The sequence below is a fragment of the Salvelinus fontinalis genome, unplaced genomic scaffold (assembly GCF_029448725.1).
Source record: "Salvelinus fontinalis isolate EN_2023a unplaced genomic scaffold, ASM2944872v1 scaffold_0244, whole genome shotgun sequence".
NCBI lineage: Eukaryota > Metazoa > Chordata > Actinopteri > Salmoniformes > Salmonidae > Salvelinus > Salvelinus fontinalis.
Genome location: NW_026600453.1, coordinates 149,948 through 171,837, shown reverse-complemented (window position 1 = coordinate 171,837; position 21,890 = coordinate 149,948). Strand labels below are relative to the sequence as shown.

At 44.6% G+C, this 21,890-nt stretch overlaps 2 protein-coding genes and 1 long non-coding RNA gene across 4 annotated transcripts in view; 2 read left to right on the top strand and 1 right to left on the bottom strand.

Moving 5' to 3' along the window:
- The window catches only part of LOC129844868 (probable methyltransferase TARBP1), a 40,024-nt gene that overhangs the window by 16,589 nt on the left and 1,545 nt on the right, over positions 1–21,890 (top strand). For both annotated transcript variants that reach the window (XM_055913031.1, XM_055913032.1), the window contains exons 17-28: positions 1,421–1,626; positions 1,772–1,843; positions 6,144–6,264; positions 6,632–6,742; positions 6,940–7,089; positions 8,866–8,952; positions 9,242–9,462; positions 9,893–9,974; positions 10,181–10,352; positions 10,661–10,846; positions 18,514–18,638; positions 19,039–19,175. In XM_055913031.1, the coding sequence (XP_055769006.1) occupies positions 1,421–1,626; positions 1,772–1,843; positions 6,144–6,264; positions 6,632–6,742; positions 6,940–7,089; positions 8,866–8,952; positions 9,242–9,462; positions 9,893–9,974; positions 10,181–10,352; positions 10,661–10,846; positions 18,514–18,638; positions 19,039–19,175 (1,670 nt within the window). The remainder of the gene's footprint in view (positions 1–1,420; positions 1,627–1,771; positions 1,844–6,143; positions 6,265–6,631; positions 6,743–6,939; positions 7,090–8,865; positions 8,953–9,241; positions 9,463–9,892; positions 9,975–10,180; positions 10,353–10,660; positions 10,847–18,513; positions 18,639–19,038; positions 19,176–21,890) is intronic.
- On the bottom strand, positions 12,870–16,505 carry LOC129844869 (NACHT, LRR and PYD domains-containing protein 1 homolog). Its single transcript, XM_055913034.1, has one exon. It carries the CDS (start codon positions 16,018–16,020, stop codon positions 14,473–14,475), a length of 1,548 nt encoding a protein of 515 aa, XP_055769009.1. The 5' UTR covers positions 16,021–16,505; the 3' UTR covers positions 12,870–14,472.
- Positions 19,184–21,696, top strand: LOC129844872 (uncharacterized). Its single transcript, XR_008758020.1, has 2 exons — positions 19,184–20,662; positions 20,763–21,696. It is a non-coding gene; the product is annotated as an uncharacterized LOC129844872 (long non-coding RNA).

Sequence of the window (21,890 nt, the reverse complement as noted above, 5' to 3'; positions counted from 1 at the left end):
CAGGTAACTAGAGGGAGGCATGGGGTATCAACACCTGGGTTCACTGTTACTCTACAACAGGTAACTAGAGGGAGGCATGGGGTATCAACAGGTAACTAGAGGGAGTCATGGGGTATCAACACCTGGGTTCACTGCTACTCTACAACAGGTAACTAGAGGGAGGCATGGGGTATCAACACCTGGGCTCACTGTTACTCTACAACAGGTAACTAGAGGGAGGCATGGGGTATCAACAGGTAACTAGAGGGAGGCATGGGGTATCAACACCTGGGCTCACTGTTACTCTACAACAGGTAACTAGAGGGAGGCATGGGGTATCAACACCTGGGCTCACTGTTACTCTACAACAGGTAACTAGAGGGAGGCATGGGGTATCAACAGGTAACTAGAGGGAGGCATGGGGTATCAACACCTGGGTTCACTGTTACTCTACAACAGGTAACTAGAGGGAGGCATGGGGTATCAACACCTGGGCTCACTGTTACTCTACAACAGGTAACTAGAGGGAGGCATGGGGTATCAACAGGTAACTAGAGGGAGGCATGGGGTATCAACACCTGGGTTCACTGTTACTCTACAACAGGTAACTAGAGGGAGGCATGGGGTATCAACACCTGGGTTCACTGTTACTCTACAACAGGTAACTAGAGGGAGGCATGGGGTATCAACACCTGGGTTCACTGCTACTCTACAACAGGTAACTAGAGGGAGGCATGGGGTATCAACACCTGGGCTCACTGTTACTCTACAACAGGTAGCTAGAGGGAGGCATGGGGTATCAACAGGTAACTAGAGGGAGGCATGGGGTATCAACACCTGGGTTCACTGTTACTCTACAACAGGTAACTAGAGGGAGGCATGGGGTATCAACACCTGGGTTCACTGTTACTCTACAACAGGTAACTAGAGGGAGGCATGGGGTATCAACACCTGGGTTCACTGCTACTCTACAACAGGTAACTAGAGGGAGGCATGGGGTATCAACACCTGGGCTCACTGTTACTCTACAACAGGTAACTAGAGGGAGGCATGGGGTATCAACAGGTAACTAGAGGGAGGCATAGGGTATCAACACCTGGGCTGAAAAAGTGGCTTAAGTCGTTCAAATACTTTGAGCTGTTGTCTGAGCGCGCAGATAGGCGGACTATTCCATTGGTTCCATTTTGCCAGGCTAGCTCAATCAAGAGCAGCTAAAGTATTTAAAAGAAAATAAATCCTAATTGAACCCAGGTCTGTATGGACAGATCCGTGCTGTGCAGGCAACGTGCTACATATTCACTACTAGGATAAATGTGGCTTGGCAATTAGTTTCAAGTGTTTAGCGGAACATGTTGTGGTTATTATGAGTATTAAAACACAGCGGTGATGTGGACACAACTGATGTGTAATTAACCCACTACTGACTCCTCTCAATCTCTAGATAGCCGTCGAGTTGATGGAACTCTCCCAGGCCAAGACCGGTGTATTCAACGTTCTGATCCAACACTGCTGCCACACCTGGCTGCCCTCTGACCCAGGAAGTGACGGCGAGAGCCAATCAGATGCCATGTTCTCCAGTGCCCTACTGCACCTTGACATCCTGGCTGAGGCATGTGTGTATGGACCTGTGTTCAGGAGGGACCAAAGGTGGGTGTGGAGTGTGAGAGAATGTGAGTGAGGGAATGAGAATGTGAGATGTGAGCGAGGGACAGAGAATGTGAGAGTGTGTGTTACTGGAGTGGTGGTTGTGGACTGAGGGTCATGTCTGGATAATGGATCGTCTTCTCCATAGGCTGATCCAGGAGGTCCAGGTCTATGTGGAGAGGCTTGGAGAGGAGTGTGCTGCTAACACTGCAGTCCCCAGGTCAGCTGCTGAACTCACTTCATCTACTGTACTGTACTGTAGTCTACTGTACTGTAGTGTACTGTACTATACTGTAGTCTGCTGTACTGTACTGTAGTCTATTGTACTATACTGTAGTCTACTGTACTGTACTGTAGTCTACTGTACTATACTATACTGTGGTCTACTGTACTGTACTGTAGTCTACTGTACTGTACTGTAGTCTACTGTACTGTACTGTAGTCTACTGTAGTCTACTGTACTGTAGTGCACTGTACTGTAGTGTACTGTACTATACTGTAGTGTAGTCTACTGTAGTGTACTGTAGTCTACTGTAGTGTACTGTAGTCTACTGTAGTGTACTGTACTATACTGTAGTGTACTGTAGTCTACTGTACTATACTGTAGTGTACTGTAGTCTACTGTACTATACTGTAGTGTACTATACTGTAGTATACTGTAGTCTACTGTACTGTAGTCTACTGTAGTCTACTGTACTGTACTGTAGTCTACTATACTGTAGTGTACTGTACTGTAGTCTACTGTACTGTAGTCTACTGTACTATACTGTAGTCTACTGTACTGTAGTCTACTGTACTATACTGTAGTCTACTGTACTGTACTGTAGTCTACTGTACTGTACTGTAGTCTACTGTACTGTACTATAGTCTGCTGTACTATACACAGTCTACTGTACTGTAGTCTACTCTCCTGTACTATATGTAGTCTACTGTACTCTACTGTACACAGTGCACTGTAGTCTACTGTACTGTAGAGTATTGTAGTCTACTGTACTATACTGCACTATACTGTAGTCTACTGTACTATACTGTACTATACTGTAGTCTACTGTCCTGTACTATACTGTACTGTTCTGTCGTCTACTCTACTGTTCTGTCGTCTACTGTTCTGTGGTCTACTGTTCTGTCGTCTACTGTTCTGTCGTCTACTCTACTGTTCTTTCGTCTACTGTTCTTTCGTCTACTGTTCTGTCGTCTACTGTTCTGTCGTCTACTGTTCTGTCGTCTACTGTTCTGTCGTCTACTGTTCTGTCGTCTACTGTTCTGTCGTCTACTCTACTGTTCTGTCGTCTACTCTACTGTTCTGTCGTCTACTGTTCTGTCGTCTAATGTTCTGTCGTCTACTCTACTGTTCTGTCGTCTACTCTACTGTTCTGTTTGTCTACTCTACTGTTCTGTAGTCTACGCTACTGTTCTGTCGTCTACTCTACTGTTCTGTCGTCTACTCTACTGTTCTGTCGTCTACTCTACTGTTCTGTCGTCTACTCTACTGTACTGTCGTCTACTCTACTGTACTGTCGTCTACTCTACTGTACTGTCGTCTACTCTACTGTTCTGTCGTCTACTCTACTGTTCTGTCGTCTACTCTACTGTTCTGTCGTCTACTCTACTGTTCTGTCGTCTACTCTACTGTTCTGTAGTCTACTCTACTGTTCTGTCGTCTACTCTACTGTTCTGTCGTCTACTCTACTGTTCTGTCGTCTACTCTACTGTTCTGTGGTCTACGCTACTGTTCTGTCGTCTACTCTACTGTTCTGTAGTCTACTGTTCTGTTGTCTACTCTACTGTTCTGTCGTCTACTCTACTGTTCTGTAGTCTACTCTACTGTTCTGTGGTCTACGCTACTGTTCTGTCGTCTACTCTACTGTTCTGTCGTCTACTCTACTGTACTGTCGTCTACTCTATTGTTCTGTCGTCTACTCTACTGTTCTGTCGTCTACTCTACTGTTCTGTCGTCTACTCTACTGTTCTGTCGTCTACTCTACTGTTCTGTCGTCTACTGTTCTGTCGTCTACTCTACTGTTCTGTCGTCTACTCTACTGTTCTGTCGTCTACTGTTCTGTCGTCTACTCTACTGTTCTGTCGTCTACTCTACTGTTCTGTCGTCTACTCTACTGTTCTGTCGTCTACTCTACTGTTCTGTCGTCTACTCTACTGTTCTGTGGTCTACGCTACTGTTCTGTCGTCTACTCTACTGTTCTGTCGTCTACTCTACTGTTCTGTCGTCTACTCTACTGTACTGTCGTCTACTCTACTGTACTGTCGTCTACTCTACTGTACTGTCGTCTACTCTACTGTTCTGTCGTCTACTCTACTGTTCTGTCGTCTACTCTACTGTTCTGTCGTCTACTCTACTGTTCTGTCGTCTACTCTACTGTTCTGTCGTCTACTCTACTGTTCTGTCGTCTACTCTACTGTTCTGTAGTCTACTCTACTGTTCTGTCGTCTACTCTACTGTTCTGTCGTCTACTCTACTGTTCTGTCGTCTACTCTACTGTTCTGTGGTCTACGCTACTGTTCTGTCGTCTACTCTACTGTTCTGTAGTCTACTGTTCTGTTGTCTACTCTACTGTTCTGTCGTCTACTCTACTGTTCTGTAGTCTACTCTACTGTTCTGTGGTCTACGCTACTGTTCTGTCGTCTACTCTACTGTTCTGTCGTCTACTCTACTGTACTGTCGTCTACTCTATTGTTCTGTCGTCTACTCTACTGTTCTGTCGTCTACTCTACTGTTCTGTCGTCTACTCTACTGTTCTGTCGTCTACTGTTCTGTCGTCTACTCTACTGTTCTGTCGTCTACTGTTCTGTCGTCTACTGTTCTGTCGTCTACTCTACTGTTCTGTCGTCTACTGTTCTGTCGTCTACTCTACTGTTCTGTCGTCTACTGTTCTGTCGTCTACTCTACTGTTCTGTCGTCTACTCTACTGTTCTGTCGTCTACTGTTCTGTCGTCTACTGTTCTGTCGTCTACTGTTCTGTCGTCTACTCTACTGTTCTGTCGTCTACTGTTCTGTCGTCTACTGTTCTGTCGTCTACTGTAATAATCGGTCATAATCGGTCGACCTCTAATACACAGTCTACTGTACTGTAATCTACTGTCCTGTACTCTACTGTACACAGTGCACTGTAGTCTACTGTACTATACTGTAGTCTACTCTACTGTACTATACTGTAGTCTACTGTACAATAGTTTACTATACTGTAGTCTACTGTACTATACTGTCGTGGTCCTCTGGAGCTCAGTTGGTAGAGCATGGGGCTTGCGATGCCAGGATAGTGGGTTTGATTCCCGGGACCACCCATACATAAAATGTATGCACCCATGACTGTATGTTGCTTTGGATAAAGGTGTCTGTTAAATGGTAAATGGTATATATTAGTATTATTTATTACTATAGTGGGACTGGAACCTATAACCTAACCCCTCACTGTAGTGGGATTGGAACATATCACCTGACACCTCACTGTAATGGGATTGGAACATTCACCTGACCCCTCACTGTAGTGGGATTGGAACATATCACCTGACCCCTCACTGTAGTGGGATTGGAACATATCACCTGACACCTCACTGTAGTGGGATTGGAACATATCACCTGACACCGCACTGTAGTGGGATTGGAACATATCACCTGACACCTCACTGTAGTGGGATTGGAACATTCACCTGACCCCTCACTGTAGTGGGACTAGAACCTATAACCTAACCCCTCACTGTAGTGGGATTGGAACATATCACATGACCCCTCACTATAGTGGGATTGGAACATATCACCTGACACCTCACTGTAGTGGGACTGGAACATATAACCTAACCCCTCACTGTAGTGGAACTAGAACCCCATAACCTAACCCCTCACTGTAGTGGGATTGGAACCTATAACCTGACCCCTCACTGTAGTGGGACTGGAACATATTACCTGACACCTCACTGTAGTGGGACTGGAACATATAACCTAACCCCTCACTGTAGTGGGATTGGAACATATCACCTGACACCTCACTGTAGTGGGATTGGAACATATCACCTGACCCCTCACTGTAGTGGGATTGGAACATTCACCTGACCCCTCGCTGTAGTGGGACTAGAACCTATAACCTAACCCCTCACTGTAGTGGGATTGGAACATATCACATGACCCCTCACTATAGTTGGATTGGAACATATCACCTGACACCTCACTGTAGTGGGACTGGAACATATAACCTAACCCCTCACTGTAGTGGAACTAGAACCCCATAACCTAACCCCTCACTGTAGTGGGATTGGAACATATCACCTGACCCCTCACTGTAGTGGGACTGGAACCTATAACCTGACCCCTCACTGTAGTGGGACTGGAACATATTACCTGACCTCTCTGTGGTCGGACTGGAACATATTACCTGACCTCTCACTGTAGTCGGACTGGAACATATTACCTGACCCCTCACTGTAGTGGGACTGGAACATATTAGCCCTAGTCCCTATTTCTCTGCAGAGATCCATTTATCTCTAAGCTTTCTGTTTCTCTCTGGCAGTGATAACCGGGATGACCAGTTCCCACGTGTGTGTGTCGTGGCGTTCCTCAGCCGCCTCCAGCCCTCTAATCAGCTGCATGAGAGACTGATGGAAGAACTGGTTCTTCGCTTGCTGAAAAAGGTAAGACCAGGGCTCTTCCTCAATTAGTCTTTCCTCGCGTCCTCTCTCCTTACCTCCTCAAAACGCATTAGAGGAGAACATCCTAGGTTTCTCCTCTCAGATCTTATCCTCCAATTCATTTTGAGGAGGAGGTGACCAGAGAGGACGGTAGGAATCAAGGAAAGACTGATACAGCTGAAGATTTGGCTTGTTTAGAGTCCATGATGTCTACTCATTCAGTGTGTGTGTTCATAGCATCACACACATGAATCCAGTTCATACTGCAATAATATATTAAAGACCATTGTCCATCTCCCTGAGCTCCAACACAGTAGTTATTAGTTCATGTGTGGTTTTAAAGACAGGCCTAAGTCTTTTTCTCTTTCAGGATGAGGCCATATCGAAGTCAAAACAGCGTTACTATAGCAACTCCCTGCAGCATCGTGTCAAGAACAGGGTGTGGCAGACACTACTGATGCTGCTGCCCAAACTGAGAGGGGTGAGACACACACACACACACACACACACACACACACACACACACACACACACACACACACACACACACACACACACACACACACACACACACACACACACACACATACACACACACATACACATACACATACACATACACATACACACACACACCTGAATTAACCCTCTATTAACCCTGTGTTTGTGTTCATCCAGGAGTTTGTAGGTACCGTTCTGGGTCGTGTGTTTGAGGCAGGTTTCGTCAGTAACCAGGCCTCAGTCAAGTACCTGATAGAGTGGGAGATGGTTCTAATCCTAGTCCAGTATCCTGAACACATAGACCGTCTCTGGACCTGCTTCAGTGTGGTGAGTGGCAGATGGTTCTAATCCTAGTCCAGTATCCTGAACACAATCTGACTCTGGGCCTGCTTCAGTGTGGTGAGTGGAAGATGGTTCTAATCCTAGTCCAGTATCCTGAACACAATCTGACTCTGGGCCTGCTTCAGTGTGGTGAGTGGAATATGGTTCTAATCCTAGTCCAGTACCCTGAATACAGACTGACTCTGGACCTGCTTCAGGGTGGTGAGTGGAAGATGGTTCTAATCCTAGTCCAGTACCCTGAACACAATCTGACTCTGGGCCTGCTTCAGTGTGGTGAGTGGCAGATGGTTCTAATCCTAGTCCAGTACCCTGAATACAGACTGACTCTGGACCTGCTTCAGTGTGGTGAGTGGCAGATGGTTCTAATCCTAGTCCAGTATCCTGAACACAATCTGACTCTGGGCCTGCTTCAGTGTGGTGAGTGGCAGATGGTTCTAATCCTAGTCCAGTATCCTGAACACAATCTGACTCTGGGCCTGCTTCAGTGTGGTGAGTGGCAGATGGTTCTAATCCTAGTCCAGTACCCTGAATACAGACTGACTCTGGACCTGCTTCAGTGTGGTGAGTGGCAGATGGTTCTAATCCTAGTCCAGTATCCTGAACACAATCTGACTCTGGGTCTGCTTCAGTGTGGTGAGTGGCAGATGGTTCTAATCCTAGTCCAGTATCCTGAACACAATCTGACTCTGGGCCTGCTTCAGTGTGGTGAGTGGCAGATGGTTCTAATCCTAGTCCAGTATCCTGAACACAATCTGACTCTGGGCCTGCTTCAGTGTGGTGAGTGGCAGATGGTTCTAATCCTAGTCCAGTACCCTGAATACAGACTGACTCTGGACCTGCTTCAGTGTGGTGAGTGGCAGATGGTTCTAATCCTAGTCCAGTATCCTGAACACAATCTGACTCTGGGCCTGCTTCAGTGTGGTGAGTGGCAGATGGTTCTAATCCTAGTCCAGTATCCTGAACACAATCTGACTCTGGGCCTGCTTCAGTGTGGTGAGTGGCAGATGGTTCTAATCCTAGTCCAGTACCCTGAATACAGACTGACTCTGGACCTGCTTCAGTGTGGTGAGTGGCAGATGGTTCTAATCCTAGTCCAGTATCCTGAACACAATCTGACTCTGGGCCTGCTTCAGTGTGGTGAGTGGCAGATGGTTCTAATCCTAGTCCAGTATCCTGAACACAATCTGACTCTGGGCCTGCTTCAGTGTGGTGAGTGGCAGATGGTTCTAATCCTAGTCCAGTATCCTGAACACAATCTGACTCTGGGCCTGCTTCAGTGTGGTGAGTGGCAGATGGTTCTAATCCTAGTCCAGTACCCTGAATACAGACTGACTCTGGACCTGCTTCAGTGTGGTGAGTGGCAGATGGTTCTAATCCTAGTCTAGTATCCTGAACACAATCTGACTCTGGGCCTACTTCAGGGTGGTGAGTGGCAGATGGTTCTAATCCTAGTCCAATACCCTGAATACAGACTGACTCTGGACCTGCTTCAGGGTGGTGAGTGGCAGATGGGTGATCTTTGTGATGAGTGCTTACCCTTTTCGGATGTGTATCTGACCACTGTGGGAATTGAACCTTCAACCTTGGTGTTGCTAGTGCCATGGTCTTACCCACTGTGCCACATAATACCACAAAACTGGCATCTATTGTATTGTCACTGAATGAAAACTGGTGTCTATTTTCACTGGCTTAAAGAACTTGTAATAGTCAATATTGATCTATAGCCAATGTGTCTAATTGATGTGATTTGTGTCTGAACAGGATCAAGAGAAGACCAAGACCAGTGTCTGTACCTTCCTGTCTGTGTTGGTCCACCTCAACATCATCATGCCTCAACTCAAGGAGAAGGTAAGATCCACATGTCACCATCATGAAGTAAAACCTTCAAAGCACAGGGGACTTTTCCTCCTCTCCTGAGCCCCTCTCCTCCTCCTCTGTGTCCCTCCCCATCAGGCAGTGGCTTAAGCCCATGGACACGATCCTCCAGGTGTCTTTCAGCCATAACTTCAGTGTTCACACTTCTCTCTCTCTGTCTCTCTCTGTATCTCTCTCTCTCTGTCTTTCCCTCTATCTCTCTCTCTGTCTTTCTCTCTCTGTCTCTCTCTCTGTAACCCCCCCCCCCCCCCCCCCCCACCAGGCAGTACAGTGGCGTAAGGCCCTGGATGTTATTCTCCAGTGGTGTTTCAGCCATAACTTCAGTGTTCGTCTGTACGCCCTGCTGGCCCTGAAGAGGGTGTGGGGTCTGGAGGGGGCGAGGGCCGAGGCCGAGGAGGGGGCCGGGGGGGAGGATGGGCTCGGGGGGCTGGCCACCGTCGTTAAGGCCTGTCTGCACCAGGCTGAGGCTATGCAGAGTACTGGGTGAGTGAGTTACATATGAACTAGGCCGCAGGAATCACATTCTAAAATTAATTCTGTACACTATTCATAACATGTATATACGCGCATGACTGTAAATCGCTTTGGATTAAAGTGACTGCTAAATGGCTTTGGATAAAGGTGTCTTCTAAGTTTTTTTTATTAAACTAGGCAAGTCAGTTAAGAACAAATTCTTATTTTCAATGACGGCCTAGGAACAGTGGGTTAACTGCCTTGTTCAGGAGCAGAACGACACATTTTTACCTTGTCAGCTCGGGGATTCGATCTAGCTACCTTTCGGTTACTAGTCCAACGCTCTAACCACTAGGCCGGGGTAGGCTGTCATTGTAAATAAGAATGTGTTCTTAACTGACTTGCCTAGTTAAATAAATACATTATTGGACTCCTATAACTACTGTATATCTCTGTACAGAAATGCCAATAAGAACTGGACCAGGATTCAGGACCACTTCTTCTTTGGTGTCTTTCATCCTGTTAGAGACTATAGTGTGGAAGTAAGACACTGCAACCATTGTGTTGTTGATTGATTGTGTCAATTTGAAGTATCAAATGTTTTTGTATGTGAATCTTTTAAAATCTCTTGATTCATTGTTAATTGGCCTAATTGCTTAGGGTCTCTAAAAAGGAATGAACTGAGTGGTGATTGACGAGAGACGACGTGTGTAAACTGTCCTTTTTCCTCCCGTCTCTCCCATGCCAGACCATATTCTACACATTCCCCAGCCTATCGGAGGTGTTTGAGGACGAGTGGATTCCGCCCTGGAAGTTTGAGAAGTTGGTGGACTTTTCCCAGAATGCATCTCTCCCGTTGAGGAACCCTGTCCCTGACCTGAGCCAGATTCAGCCTGGAGACTGGATCCAGCAGGATAAAGGTACATTCCCCTGAGGGGATAAATGAAGTTGTACTGACCTGAAAAAGGTATCACCACTAGATGGCAGCAGAGACTGTACCCAACAGACAGCTACTCTGGTTAAAGTGGAGATCACAGCTATTCAACTATTGGGCTGAAGTACTGCTGGTTCTCCTTTCTACCTGGTAGTTAAATGATCAATTCATGAAATTGATTGGCCAGATCCCTGATTTTCTAATGAAGGAATGAGAACCAGAAGTGTTCTGGCCCTCCAGGACTTCAGTTTAAAAGCCCTGGTGTAGATGCCTCAGTGTGTTGTTGTTTGTTAGGGGATCAGGATGGTGAGGAGCGCTGGGCCGAGGTCCAGAAGAAGATGACCCCCTGGAGGTTGGGGATCCAGGAACAGGAGCCAGAGCTGGGTCTGGAGCCCCAGCAGAGAGCAGCACGCCTGGGCAAGCTGCACAGTGCCCTCCTGGTGGTTGCCTCGCTCATAGACAAGCCCACCAACCTGGGAGGTTAGTTATTTATTTTCTATTTAACCTCTATTTATACAGGTAAGTCAATGCTGAACAACTTGGTACAGGATGAATGTTTTAACCATCATCTGCTGATCTCTCTGGGTTCTATGTGTAACGGAGGTGGAATGATGAACCATGTTCACATGATGAGTAACCTTGCTTGAGACCTGAAGACTTGCGTTAGCTCCCCAGGCCTGAGCTCAAGGAGCTAACACAGTTATGTAGTGTGCAGGAGACCCTGGTTTGAATCCAGTTGGTCACATATGAACCCACAGCCATTTCTATCCAGCTATATTGTATTGCATTGTATTCTATTATTTTCCATTAGCTACCCAATATACTTGGTGTTGCTAAGCGTTGCCATGCAAACAGAGAGCAGCAGGCAGAGCTACATAAACCAATCAGTCCTAATCAGAGTTTGTCTAAGGACCACTAGGACTGCATCATAACAGACTCATTTTATGTTCTCCACTGGGCTGCTGTATTGCTGCGCTGCCTGTTATCTCAGTTTATGTAAGCCTTACGTTGATGTAAATTAGTTTATACAGGAGAAGACCTATTTTATGAACCAATATTGAATTTTTTTATTTATTTAGCCTTTATTTAACTAGGCAAGTCAGTTAAGAAGATATTCTTATTTTCAATGACGGCCTAGGAACAGTGGGTTAACTGCCTTGTTCAGGGGCAAAACGACAGATTTTTACCTTGTCAGCTCGGGGATTTGATCTTGCACCCTTTCGGTTACTAGTCCAACACTCTAACCACTAGGCTACCTGCCGCTCAGCTATGTCCAAATAGCACCCTATTCCCTATGTAGCGCACTACTTTTGACCAGAGCCCTGTTTTCCCTGGTCAAAGGTAGTACACTATATAGGGAACAGGGTGCCCACATATAGGGCACAGACACGATGATATAAAAGAGGAGGGTGATACTTGGACTGTAAATGTTTATTAATTTATCCACAGAAGGAGGAAGAAAACATGGGAGGATAGGTGTTTGTTCTGTCTAACCCTGACTGCCCCTGCCTCTTGTCCAGGCTGTTTAGCCTAGGATACAACCTCCCCAGATGTCTGGTCCAGGCTGTTTGGTCTAGGATACAACCTCCCCAGATGTCTGGTCCAGGCTGTTTGGTCCAGGATACAACCTTCCCAGATGTCCAGGCTGTTTGGTCTAGGATACAACCTCCCCAGATGTCCAGGCTGTTTGGTCTAGGATACAACCTCCCCAGATGTCCAGGCTGTTTGGTCTAGGATACAACCTCCCCAGATGTCCAGGCTGTTTGGTCTAGGATACAACCTCCCCAGATGTCCAGGCTGTTTGGTCTAGGATACAACCTCCCCAGATGTCTGGTCCAGGCTGTTTGGTCTAGGATACAACCTCCCCAGATGTCTGGTCCAGGCTGTTTGGTCTAGGATACAACCTCCCCAGATGTCCAGGCTGTTTGGTCTAGGATACAACCTCCCCAGATGTCCAGGCTGTTTGGTCTAGGATACAATCTCCCCAGATGTCCAGGCTGTTTGGTCTAGGATACAACCTCCCCAGATGTCTGGTCCAGGCTGTTTGGTCTAGGATACAACCTCCCCAGATGTCTGGTCCAGGCTGTTTGGTCTAGGATACAATCTCCCCAGATGTCCAGGCTGTTTAGCCTAGGATACAACCTCCCCAGATGTCTGGTCCAGGCTGTTTGGTCTAGGATACAACCTCCCCAGATGTCTGGTCCAGGCTGTTTGGTCTAGGATACAACCTCCCCAGATGTCTGGTCCAGGCTGTTTGGTCCAGGATACAATCTCCCCAGATGTCTGGCCCAGGCTGTTTGGTCTAGGATACAACCTCCCCAGATGTCTGGTCCAGGATGTTTGGTCTAGGATACAACCTCCCCAGATGTCTGGTCCAGGCTGTTTGGTCTAGGATACAATCTCCCCAGATGTCCAGGCTGTTTGGTCTAGGATACAACCTCCCCAGATGTCCAGGCTGTTTGGTCTAGGATACAACCTCCCCAGATGTCTGGTCCAGGCTGTTTGGTCTAGGATACAACCTCCCCAGATGTCCAGGCTGTTTGGTCTAGGATACAATCTCCCCAGATGTCTTGTTGTGTAATGACGTTTCTTTCTTTTTTTAAATCAAATGTTTCTGTTTTTTCCTTTGAATGCAACATATCCAGGTAATGTCTATATAAGCGTTTGTATCCCACAGAAATGTTAAAGAGCCGCTGGTTGTTGATTTGGTCATTGATTGACATTCCTTTTGTCTTACATGGTCACTCACTCAGAAACACCTTATGTAAGACTTTGCATGTTAGAGAACGATAGCGATTTGTTAAGCTAACCTTTAGGATATATGTTGCCATCATACTTGTAGATTTAGCACACAGAGACATTTTGTACATATTTTTCTATATTAGGAATCAGACTCAATGGTACTGCAAAAGTCCTGGATGTGTCCACATAGGTTGTTAGGTTGATACTGTACATAGAGAGAGGCTACATCATATGCATTCAGTAGAGATAATGCTGTGGTACATCTTTAATTGATCCAATACATGATTAACAACAAATACAATGACATGAAAATGTAATACAGTGAAAATTGAATTAAATGTAAATCAAATATATTTATACAAGGTACTATGTTAAAACAGACTCGGTACAGTTTGTCATCGTAGATGTGTCTAGTTCATCACCTCCATGGCCCATATTAAAGGTTGACTTTGGGGAAAAAACTCAAAGAATGGTGTTAACTAATACAGTTACTTTTTCTGACGAGTAGGAGTAACTTATTATCATCATCGATGAGCCACCAAAGGCACACCCTGTTTCTGTTCGAAAATTGAGAAAGGGGTGGAGTTATTTGTTTTCGTCGCCAAAGTTGACCTTTTAATGTCAGCTTAGTGGTTAGAGCGTCGGGCTAGTAACTGAAAGGTTGCTGGATCGAATCCCTGAGCTGACAAGGTAAAAATCTGTCGTTCTGCCCCTGAACAATGCAGTTGTTCACCGGACGTTCTACCTGTCCCAGACCTGCTGTTTTCAACTCTCTAGAGACAGCAGGAGCGTTAGAGATACTCTTAATGATCGGCTATGAAAAGCCAACTGACATTTACTCCTGAGGTGCTGCACCCTCGACAACTACTGTGATTATTGTTATTTGACCATGCTGGTCATTTATGAACATTTGAACATCTTGGCCATGTTCTGTTATAATCTCCACCCGGCACAGCCAGAAGAAGACCGGCCACCCCTCATAGCCTGGTTCCTCTCTAGGTTTCTTCCTAGGTTTTGGCCTTTCTAGGGAGTTTTTCCTAGCCACCGTGCTTCTACACCATTGCTTGCTGTTTGGGGTTTTAGGCTGGGTTTCTATACAGCACTTTGAGATATCAGTTGATGTAAGAAGGGCTATATAAATACTTTTGATTTGAGTTAACCCACTGTTCCCCGGTAGGCCGTCATTGTTCTTAACTGACTTGCATAGTTAAATAAAGGTTCAATTAAAAAATATATAGAAATGTGAGAACCATTTTAGGTCTTTTTGTTAAGGGATTCTAACCCTGAAAAGTCTCTTCTTTCATAGTTCTTATCACTCTTTCCTCCACCCTTGCTATAAGAATGAGAGATTGAGCGATAAGGTATTATTTATCCAAGTCTTTGACTAGAAATGGTTCCTTTTCTTTGAGTGCAGTAAAGAATGCAGCTTTGACGTGTGGTCCACCTGAATTCAGTGCCTCGTATATCACTCTCATCTTGTCCTGCCGGGTCGGTGCAGCGCTGATATTTGCATTGATCTCTCCACCAATCATGCCCTTTGTCAAGAGAACATCTGCTATGGCAGACACATTATTGACTCTTTGAATGAGCTGTGGTCTGAATTCATCTACAAACTCAATGTCTCTTGTGGATGAATCGTCTCTGTATTCATCTGTTCGTATTTCAGCTTTCCATAAAGATTCTCCCTTCTCACTTATCAACTCCATTTCAAAGTCTATCGCAGCGTCCTTTATGTACACTTCAAAGTAGTTTGGCCTGGTGCTTCTCAGCTTGATCTTTTCTGGCGTAATCGAGGATTGACACGAGGTCTTGAGGGTGAAGCGACTCCCCTTCCGATGGGACTTCTCTGGCTTTGGCTTTGGAAGTCTTAAGAATCCATATGACTTCTCCTGTGCCTCCACCTCCCGTGCTAGAGAAGGATCACATCGGATCACATATGTGTGTAAGGTGAGGAGTGCTCTGGTGGACCTGAAGATCAGAAGGTCACAGTGCACTCTCCAATGCAACCCACGTCTCAGTACCAAACCCCTGCCAGAGAAGGAGGGATAAAGCAGTTTGGCGTGGAACCGCGTCACCTCATCCACTTCTTCCACAAGCATTCTGTTGTCTTTCACATGTAGAACCTTCATGTCTTCTCTCAAGGAGGATTGTGGGTAGTCTGGATCTATACAGACAAAGTGTGGCAGACTAATTTCTTCTAGTTTGCCAGAAATCATTGTGATGTCCAGTAATGGACCTCCTTCTTCCAGCTGCATGTTGTTCAGAGTGGCCCTGTGAGGCTCCCAGGAGCTGAACTGGTATCGCAGGCTGACTTTGCTCTCACATACCCACCGCAGCCCTGATGAGATGCACTCGTAATGCCCTGCTGCAGAAGAGTCAAGTGTGTAGACGGTGGTCTCATCCTCTGTAGACACGGAGGGTTCAACCTGAATCCAGGATATTGAGCTCTTTATATGGTTGCAATTCAAACATGCCTTTGGACTATCGGTTTTAAGGCCAAACTCTTTTTGAAGAAACATATTTGACTCTGAATAGTTGACTCCAATCTCTTTGGCCAGTTTAGTGATGATTGTTCCTACTGAATCCAGGGCCTTGTTGTAGAACTGTCTCATTGTTCCAGTGGTGGCACTACTAGCATCCTTTTGACCAGGACTAAGTTTGTCCATGATTTTTGTATGTATGACTACAAGCCTATCTATCATTGAGTGCTGTTGTTTTAAATCATGTTCAATAGTATCCCCAAGAGACAGAAGAAGGGCAACTATAGTCTTCAATTGCTGTTCACTAGGTTCTTCGCTTTCAATTACGTTTGAGAGCTCTTCAAGTTGTGACAACTGGGGCAGCAGAGGATTTGACTGTTCAGGAGTGCTAGTTTCACAGTTATCAACATCTTGATCTTTTGATGTTGCCATTTTCACTCCAAAGGGACAATCTGCAGTGGCTACATCCACTTTTGGACTTATAAAGCAGTAATGTTCTTGCTAGGCCATTGACTCTAGAAGAATATAATTTTCAAATAGCTCATGAGCTTAGTTCAACTGTCGTACCCCATCAGAACCCAGAATATAAGCTTGCTTTATGGCAACACTTGTTAACATCGTAATTGTAAACAAACACGGTATAGCCTCAAAACGTGAGGAAAAAAGAAATCCTCTGGTACGTGTTGTCAGGTATCCACTACTGTGTATCAGTTGTAATCCATTTACGACAGGAAATGTCTAGCCAGTTTCCCTTTTTATTGTCCAAACGTCACCTTGTGAATTTGACTTCCTCTCCCAATCTCAGTTAGTTCCACTCCTAACAGACAATGAATCAATGTCCAAATAAACAAAAGAAAGACATGAGAGAACTGCTGTAAAGTAGCCTTTCCCGCTGTAAGAGTTACTTTCAGTTCTAAGATGGGTGTGAACTGTGGACTGTGATTGGCTTTAATGCAGTCACATGGTCTTGAGTAAAGATGGATATTTTTAAGGTGGATTTTCAACAATATTATATTTTATACAGTGTGGCTATCATAGTGTTAGATTCCAAACAGAGAGATTTAAATGTGAGTTCTTAAGGCTGCAACTTGTGCATCCCACAGAATCAAAAAGCTGACGAGTATCTGGTTAAATAATCACCTCCTTAGTACACACTTCATTAACATAAGGTTGACAAATCACTGCAAAATATGACTTTTACAGTATTTTATGTGCTGATCTGGGCTCTTTTGCATAAAGAAAATATCACTCTATACCTGTAGCATTCAGAATAATTGAAACATTTAAATAATGATTGTGTAAATCATTGTTGTGTTTTTGTTTTATTTTATATTTCTGTGTGTCTGTCTGCCGGGCTGTGTAGTAGTTTAAAGGCTTAATGCAGCCATTTTTAAATCAGTCAAATCATTTCTGGGTAACAATTAAGTAGTTTTCCATTAAAATTGACAAAAATAGCTTTTTAGCAACAAAAAAATCTCAAGCAATAATTGTTATAGGACTGGGAGTGGTCTGAATGGGGAGGAGAAAACTGAAAACTAGCTGTTATTGGCAGAGAGGTTTGTTATTGGTCTATTAACTAATTAAGTTTAAGCTCGACCCATGCAAAACCTGCTGATTAGAAAGTCCTTTGTAGATTGTATTTTCAAACAGCAAATGTTTTCACACTTACAGTGTTAGTTTTATCAGCTGATACAAAACACAGGAAAAACTGAATTTTGACTGCACTGGGCCTTTAAATAAAATAAAAATGTAGCATGCTCTGTCTGAAGAAAATATCTCCTTAGACCTGTAGCATACAAATAACTGAAACACGTCAATAGTGGTTGTGTAATTGTTTGTTAATGTGTACATACATGTGTGTGTGTGTAGGACGTGTGAGCTCTTTGGGGCGAGTGGTCTGTAGATATACCATATCGACCATTAAACACTGAACTAAAATATAAATGCAACATGCAACAATTTCAAAGATTGTACTGAGTTACAGTTCGTATAAGGAAATTAGTCAATTAGTAAATTAAGTCGGCCCTATTCTATGTATTTCACATGGCTGGGAATATAGATATGCATCTGTTGGTCACAAATACCTTAAAAGAAAACAAAAAGTACGGCTTTGATCACGAACTGCAGTCAGGTCAAGACCATGATGAGGATGACGAGCACACAGATGAGCTTCCCTGAGGCGGTTTCTGACAGTTTGTGCAGAAATTATTTGGTTGTGTAAACCCACAGTTTCATCAGCTGTCCGGGTGGCTGTTCTCAGACGATCTCGCAGGTGAAGAAGCCGGATATTGGAGGTCCTGGTTTGACTTGGTTATATGTGGTCTGCGGTTGTGAGGCCAGTTGGATGTACTGCCAAATTCTCAAAAATGATGTTGGAGGTGGCTTATGGTAGAGAAATGCACATTACATTCTCTGGCAACAGCTCTGGTGGACATTCCTGCAGTCAGCATGCCAATTGCATGCTCTCTCAAAACTTGAGACATCTGTGGCATTGTGTGACAAAACTGCATATTTTAGTGGCCTTTTAATATCCCAAGCACAAGGTGCACTTGTGTAATGATCATGCTGTTTAACCAGCTTTTTGATTTGCCACACCTGTCAGGTGGATGGATTATCTTGGTAAAGGAGAAATGCTCACTAACAGGGATGCAAACATATTTGTGCTCAAAATTTGAGACAAATAAGCTATTTGTGCGTATGGAAAATGTCTGGCATCTTATTTCAACTCATGAAACATGGGACCAACATTTTACATGGTGCATTTATTATTTTGTTCAGTGTAGTATGTGTTGGACAGTCTTTGCCAAGTCAGTGATAAACACTTTCGCGCTCTCTCTCTCTGTGTCTCTCTCTCCCTTTGTCTCTCTCACTCTCTCTCTCTTTGTCTCTCTCTCTCTGTCTCTCTCTGTGTGTGTGTGTGTGAAGGTCTGTGTAGGACGTGTGAGATCTTCGGGGCCAGTGGTCTGGTGTTGGACAGTCTTCGCCACGTCAGTGATAAACACTTCCAGGCCCTGAGTGTCTCCTCTGAGCTATGGCTCCCCCTACTGGAGGTAGGTAACAACACTTTAGTAGCCTAAACCACACCTGTCAAGCTCATTCCACAGAGGGCTGAGTGTCTGCAGGTTTTCACTCCTCCCTTGTACTTGATTGATGAATTAAGGTCACTAATTAGTAAGGAAGTCCCCCCCCCTGGTTGTCTAGGTTTTAATTGAAAGGAAAAAAAAAAAAACAGCTGACACTTGGCCCTCCATGGAATGATTTGGGCCCCCTTGACCTGAAGTCTTCAGTGCTGTAGTGGAGGGTTCAGTGCAGATGTAGCGGAAGGAGGACAGCAGAACACTCTAGAATATTGAGATGCACACCAAGTTCTTTAACTCTACTGTGTTCAACTTACTTTTTAGGCAGCTATAAAAGTGTTATGTTAACATCATATATTTGTGTCTCTACCAGGTGAAGCCCGTAGAACTAGCTGACTTCCTGCAGCTGAAGAAGAGGGAGGGCTACTGCATTGTGGGAGTGGAGCAGACAGCCAATAGTCAGAGTCTAAAGGACTATAGGTTCCCTGAGAAGACTCTGTTACTGCTGGGGTAAAACCACTCTCCTGTATGACAGCAGAGCACATTGTCATGTCCAGTTGTATATAACTTTGTGTCATATTGGAAGTATTTTCTGCTTCAACACAAGCCATGACATGAAATGCAATTATTCACTAACAGACAAACCACATAAATTAACAATCAATACATGACATACTTATTGCACATCAATTCATTGAATTGACTGTATAAACACACATGTACATACACAGCCATGGCCGAGATAGTCTCACGGGTCAGGGAGGAAGCTGACAAGGCTCTTTAATGGAATCTCAATAATGGAGTGAGTGTTCCCCTGGGCCCCTATCAGGCAGACACACACACAGCTCTGCTTCCTGCTGCAGTGAGGAGACGTGCCCAGGCATGCTGGTCTCTAATGGGTCCTCTGTGGAGGGAAGAACAGGGAGCACAAACTACAGCCGTGCCTCACTGACGTACACATATACAGTTGAAGTCGGAAGTTTACATACACTTTAGCCAAATACATTTAAACTCAGGTTTTCACAATTCCTGACATTTAATCTTAGTAAAAATTCCCTGTCTTAGGTCAGTTAGGATCACCACTTTATTTTAAGAATGTGAAATGTTAGAATAATATTAGAGAGAATAATTTATTTCAGCTTTTATTTCATTCATCACATTCCCAGTGGGTCAGAAGTTTACATACACTCAATTAGTATTTGTTAGCATTGCCTTTAAATTGTTTAACTTGGGTAAAATGTTTCGGGTAGCCTTCCACAACCTTTCCACAATAAGTTGGGTGAATTTTGGCCCTTTCCTCCTGACAGAGCTGGTGTAACTGAGTCAGGTTTGTAGGCCTCCTTGCTCGCACACGCTTTTTCAGTTCTGCCCACAATAGGATTAAGGTCAGGGCTTTGTGATGTCCACTCCAATACCTTGACTTTGTTGTCCTTAAGCCATTTTGCTACAACTTTGGAAGTATGCTTGGGGTCATTGTCCATTAGGAAAACCCATTTGCAACCAAGCTTTAACTTCCTGACTGATGTCTTGAGATGTTGCTTCAATATATCCACATCATTTCCCTTCCTCATGATGACATTTATTTTGTGAAGCGCACCAGTCCCTCCTGCAGCAAAGCACCCTCACAACATGATGCTGCCACCCCCGTGCTTCACGGTTGGGATGGTGTTCTTCAGCTTGCAAGCGTCCCCCTTTTTCCTCCAAACATAACGATGGTCATTATGGCCAAACAGTTCTATTTTTATTTCATCAGACCAGAGGACATTTCTCCAAAAAGTACAATCTTTGTCCCCATGTGCAGTTGCAAACCATTGTCTGGCTTTTTTTTATGGCGGTTTTGGAGCAGTGACTTCTTCCTTGCTGACCGGCCTTTCAGGTTAAGTTGATATAGGACTGGTTTTACTATGGCTCTAGATACTTTTGTACCTGTTTCCTCCAGCATCTTCACAAGGTCCTTTGCTGTTGATCTGGGATTGATTTGCACTTTTCGCACCAAGGTACGTACATCTCTAGGAGACAGAACGTGTCTCCGTCCTGAGCGGTATGACGGCTGCATGGTCCCATGGTGTTTATACTTGCGTACTATTGTTTGTACAGATGAACGTGGTACCTTCAAGCGTTTGGAAATTGCTCCCAAGGATGAACCAGACTTGTGGAGGTCTACAGCTTTTTTTCTGAGGTCTTGGCTGATTTCTTTTGATTTTCTCATGATGTCAAGCAGAGGCACTGAGTTTGAAGGTAGGCCTTGAAATACATCCACAGGTACACCTCCAATTGACTCAAATCATGTCAATTAGCCTATTAACAGCTTCTAAAACCATGACATAATTTTCTGTAATTTTCCAAGCTGTTTAAAGGCACAGTCAACTTAGTGTATGTAAACTTCTGACCCACTGGAATTGTGATACATTGAATTATAAGTAAAATAATCTGTCTGTGAATAATTGTTGGGAAAATGACTTGTCATGCACAAAGTAGATGTCCAAAACTATAGTTTGTTACCATGACATTTGTGGAGTGGTTGAAACACTTATGTTGGAGTCATTAAAACTAGTTTATGTAAACTTCCCACTTCAACTGTGTACACACACACACACACACACACACACACACACACACACACACACACACACACACACACACACACACACACAAGCTACAGAATTATGTTTGATCAATAGACACACATTGTTCAGTAATACACGTTTTTTCTCTACTGTGTGTACAGTCTCCAATCGGCCTCTCTGTTATTGGAGGCTGATTATTCCTGGGTGGGGTGGTTGAGCTCGGTCAAACATACAGTTTGTTTAAGCTGAGAGGGCCGAGGAGAGCTGCTATTTGTAATGAACACAACCAGCACACACACGCAGCCATTAGCCAGTGAACACTCCACCTGTTGTCTGCTCTGTTCCAGCACAGCATGGTGTTTGTCTAATGTAACCCATTACAACCATACAATCTGTACCTGTCTCTGTCATATTGTTCACAGCATGGTGTTTGTCTAATGTAACCCATTACAACCATATCTGTACCTGCCTCTGTCATATTGTTCACAGCAGGCCAGGGTGAATGTTCTGTAGATCAGTGACTAAGGCCAGAATTCAACCCCATTGCCCCTTTTCAGCTATGCACCTATTAAAGGCTTTGCTCCTGCATTTTCAGAGACCACATTGTAGGTAACCACTGCATATGTCGGCTCAATTGGAAATTACCTTTAAATGTCTG

Coding starts and splice junctions, on each gene's coding strand:
- LOC129844869 (XM_055913034.1), bottom strand. CDS start 16,020: ATGGCAACATCAAAAGATCAAGATGTTGATAACTGTGAAACTAGCACT.